Below are 4,501 nucleotides of genomic sequence, written 5' to 3' on the forward strand. Positions count from 1 at the left end.
GACAGATGATTGGAGAAGCCATTGGTATGGCATCCAATCTGAATTCCTTGTTTAGATGGACTCCTTGATTAGCTAATTCAATAGCTGATGCCTTGGTTAAAACCAGAGTGAATGCAAAGCTTTTTCTTTAGTTTGTCAGCTTCATGCTGCTAGTACAGTCTCCTTGTATCCTTCTGGATGCATTGATATTCTGAATTAATACAAATTTTCATTATTGATAAAAACTGATTGCTCCATTTCTTGAGAAAGCCATGAAACACCGAGAGTATCTTCTAATCAGTTGAAGACTTGTCTTGCCAAAGAGCCATAGGTGCAATCAAGCTGGTCGGATCCCTGTGGGTGTGGTTTAAGAGCTAGTTGCTACCATGCTAGAACTTTGGGTTGCCTTCCTCAGGAGAAGCTCAAGTATTGCTGCCAAATTATTATTATTATTATTATTATTTTTATGAACAAGCTAGCTAGTGGTATCTTGAGGGGAAATATACAGTCAGGGACTTTATGTAATATTAGATCCATGGGGGTCCTCCTGTAATTTTGAGAGAGAGAGAGAGTAGGCATGTGTTTTAGACCCAACATCTATCTTATCCTTGTTCTCTCTTTCTTCACCATTTTTCTTTTCTCTTCGTTTCATAAGTTCACTTTTTCGTAATGTTCTTTCAATGCAAATGGACTATTGTTTTTCTCTAATCCACGTCTAGAGAATTTTAGTCTTGGTTCTTGAGCATTCTTAGAGTTAAATTTTTAAATATTGCGGTCATGATAACCTACTGACAATTTTTATAATTGATGTTTCTGGATTCCAGGAAGAGCTATATGATTTAATCCTAGAGACCAATAAGGAGTGTGTGAAGCTCTGCAAACCTGGTACAAGCATTCGTGAGATACATAACCACTCGGTATGGTTCAACATAACAAACTAATCCATCTATTTCCACTTCTCTGTTGTTCATGACAAAGCACTTTGAAAATGAGCAATGAGAACTGCTAAAAATCTGCCATCCGATTATAATTTCAGTTCTAATTTCAGGGGTGGGTAGGGAATTTATCTTCTGGGCTCAGTTGTAATTTCAGTTTTTGTGGGGCTCTAGCCTCAGTTGGGAGTTAAGAAAGTTTAGCTCCCCCCTCCTTGTACCTTTTGATTAATGAAATTGTTGTTATTGATCCAAAAAAAAGAAAAAAAAACTGGCATCTGAAGATATCAAAAAAATAAATAAAAAATCTGCCATCCGTTCTTTCAAAGGAAAGAAACAATGTCTATCGACATCGTCGATAAGGAAAAATGAGCTAAGCTAACTTTGACAATTTGCTCTCTTGGAAACTCAGGGTCTCAGGCTTCTGTGGCATCAGAAACCTTCTTCTGGGACCATGTTGGCTGGTTATACATTTTCCAGCTCTGATTTGATTTCTTTGTCTTGAAATGGTGAAGTGACAACGTTGTCCAATTGTTGTTGAAGGGTCATTCCCACTTGTAGATAAATAGGGCTCATCTAGACTTGCATTTTGTTAAAAGATTTTTCTTTTACCAAGATCAGAAAATGACAATTATTCACTTTCTTGTGAAAAAGGGCTTCTAGGGATCATTTATAATGTGTTTTGAGGTTGCCATAGTTGTTGTCATTGTCGTTTTTCTTTCTTTTTAAATAAACTTCAGCAACCAAGAAAAATAAAGTAAATAATATTAAGGAAATTTGTTATGGCTATTTCTGGGGTATTTTCATGCACATTATTTTTCATGACATAATTGGAATTTTTTAAAATATATGTTATTTTTGGTATTACATATTTACACATAACAGGGGGATTAAGGGGTGGGGGCAGAGCAGGGTGCATTGAGGTCTACTGACCTTAACACAGAGGACCTGCAGTTATGCGGGCTTGATCCCATGTCTCCATATTCGGAAGGAGCCGCATAATCTGCTATTTCCAACACCTGAGATTGATTGCAAAAAGAAAAAAAAAATCCATGCATGAAAATGAATGCCAGAAAAAGCAGCATGAATAGAGGACCTTGTCAGTAAACTATCAGCTGTCGTGGTTAACTGGTTTGGACGTTTATTGGTAAATGTGGAAGCACTATTGACATATAAAGGGCATTGATCCTTTTTAGAATACATGGATAGGTTGAAATGCTGCAAACAGGACTTAAAGAGGTTGGAATCTTGAAAGATGGTAGAAGCAATTCTCGGACTTTCCACCAGTTGAACCCAACATCTATAGGTAGTTCTTGGCTTTCCTTCATTTCCACTATGTTCTATTGTTTTTTATTTAAACAGCATGATTCATACAGAAGTAGTGTGCCCTTCACTAACTGCAAGCTTAGTGAATTTGTTTCTTATGGTAGTTCATTTGTTGTGTAAGCAAGATATGCAATAGCCATCTTTTGCCTGATTAAATAGAAAGTTCTTTTCTTCATGATCAACCAGGTCACTATCTGGGAATGGATGTTCACGATTGCTCCATGGTTAGCAATGACCGTCCTCTGAAGCCAGGTGTTGTAAGTTATAATCGTGGCCTTGGATTCCTGATATCTTGGCTTTGTTGGAACTATCTTAATTTTTCCAGTTGGGTTGGTCTACTGAACTTTCTATTCATGGCTTAAGTAGAAACAATGGCAAGGAAATCCCGGAAGATCATGGTTTCTGGTTTTTAATTTCTTTAACGTCTCTTGAGCACATTTTTTTACTGTAAATTCTTTTTTAATGGATAGGTGATAACAATTGAGCCAGGAGTTTATATCCCATCCTCCTTTGATGGTCCAAAGAGGTATTTTCTTATTACACTTCATTCAATTGTTCTGTACATTGAAATTATTTGATGATCCGTTGAAAATCCTAATGTGGTGTACACGCATGTGAATTGGGTTTACTATTTTATAGATTCCATAGAATTCTCTCAAATAGAAAACAACACCTTTAATGAATATAGCAACTTCCTTTCCTTAACATTCCTTTTTCATAACTGGAAACAAATGATCAAGTGGTAAGCGTTTCTACCCAATCACCCAATCATATTCTTTTGTGAGTCTTCAAGACCTTTTCTATTGAGGCCTATATTTCATTATTGACTATTATTATTAATCAGTATCCGTGTGGCATGTATAGGTACCAAGGCATTGGAATAAGAATCGAGGATGAAGTCCTGATAACTGAAACCGGACATGAGGTAGAATATAAATGTGTTGATGTTGAAACTTAACACTAGGAGAGATGATAATCAGTCTACATATTCTGTTTCACGTGATGTTCTATTTTGATATATTTCAAATCAGGTCCTTACTGGATCAATGCCCAAGGAGGTTCAACACATCAAATCTTTGCTAAACAACTACTCCTGTGATGAAAGGATGGAAACTAACAATGACTCGAGGGTTGCATTCAGGTAAAGATCCTACGTTAGTTTCCAACTAATAATGACTCGAGTGCATTTGTAAAGGAGTTGGGACAGAAGGATTGTTAAGCAACAAATTGGCTGCACAGAAGCACATTTGTAGTCTGATACTTCGATCCTTCAAGTTGATAAAGGGAAGACGTACCTTTATCCAATGCAACTTGCTGAAGGTGTGGACAGCAAGTACTTCAATCTGTTACTTGGATTTACCAAAAGAACAAATTGTTACTATGTTATAAAAAAATGTTGTTACCAAAGGAAACGCCTAGCTTAAGATGATACCATGCAAGGGGGCGCTTATGATCCCGACTACTGTACTGAATCTCCAATTTATCTACATGTACGGTCCTTTTTTTTTGTTTTTTATGCACAGATATTCAAGACGAAGCATTTGGTAGAGGGTAGTCTGGGTTTAGCAATAATCTCTTGTTATCGTCTCTGCTTGGTTAGATAAGATGACATTCTCTATCTTCAATTTTGTCTATTCGACATTACAGTAAATTAAATCCATTCATATTTTCCAAGTTTCTAACAGGTACGTTCAGAACTGTATTGCTAGAATAGTTTGGATTAGCTGAACGGCGGGCTGTGGAACCAATATGGGAGCCACATTTCATACTGGGTCCATGAATTTACTATCGAAAATGTCTCCAACAGTCAACAGATTGCCTTTAGTTGAAGCATTGATTATGCATGAAGGAGCCAATCTTGAAAGTAATGTGGCGACCGGCTGATCCATTAAGCGCACTTCCAACTCATAATGAAAATAGAAATGAAAGAAGAAAAGGTTCGAACTCTTGCGTTCAGAGATAGATGACTAATAAACAGTTGACACAAGGCGTTTACGATTTGCTCGGTGAGCGTCCTCATTAAACATTTAAACCTCATTCATAGGTCACAGAAGTAATATATGCACAGATGGAGCCTATGGTTCCCATTTAAAAAGTGGTCTTACACGAAACCAGCTACCAACTAATGTAAGAGGCTTTTCAAGTTTCAACTATGATGCCATACCTGAAAATCTTATAACCAATCAACTACATCATAAAAGTGGTAACCAATCACTTGGGTTTTTATTAAAATTCAAGTGGGAGAGGGGTTTGATTAGTCAAAG

The 4,501-nt window shown here is 36.8% G+C and overlaps 1 protein-coding gene across 3 annotated transcripts in view; it reads left to right on the top strand.

Moving 5' to 3' along the window:
* The window catches only part of LOC104607054 (Metallopeptidase M24 family protein), a 29,098-nt gene extending 25,257 nt beyond the window's left edge, over positions 1-3,841 (top strand). For 2 of the 3 annotated variants that reach the window (XM_010272545.3, XM_088900208.1), the window contains exons 9-14: positions 804-896; positions 2,121-2,217; positions 2,424-2,494; positions 2,708-2,763; positions 3,102-3,162; positions 3,269-3,841. In XM_010272545.3, coding sequence (XP_010270847.1) covers positions 804-896; positions 2,121-2,217; positions 2,424-2,494; positions 2,708-2,763; positions 3,102-3,162; positions 3,269-3,382 — 492 coding nt within the window. In that variant the 3' untranslated portion in view covers positions 3,383-3,841. The remainder of the gene's footprint in view (positions 1-803; positions 897-2,120; positions 2,218-2,423; positions 2,495-2,707; positions 2,764-3,101; positions 3,163-3,268) is intronic. The other variant, XR_016083796.1, reaches the window with a different exon arrangement.
* The last annotated feature ends 660 nt before the right edge of the window (positions 3,842-4,501 follow it).

This window comes from Nelumbo nucifera, chromosome 3 (genome assembly GCF_055504915.1).
Source record: "Nelumbo nucifera cultivar China Antique chromosome 3, China Antique-T2T, whole genome shotgun sequence".
NCBI lineage: Eukaryota > Viridiplantae > Streptophyta > Magnoliopsida > Proteales > Nelumbonaceae > Nelumbo > Nelumbo nucifera.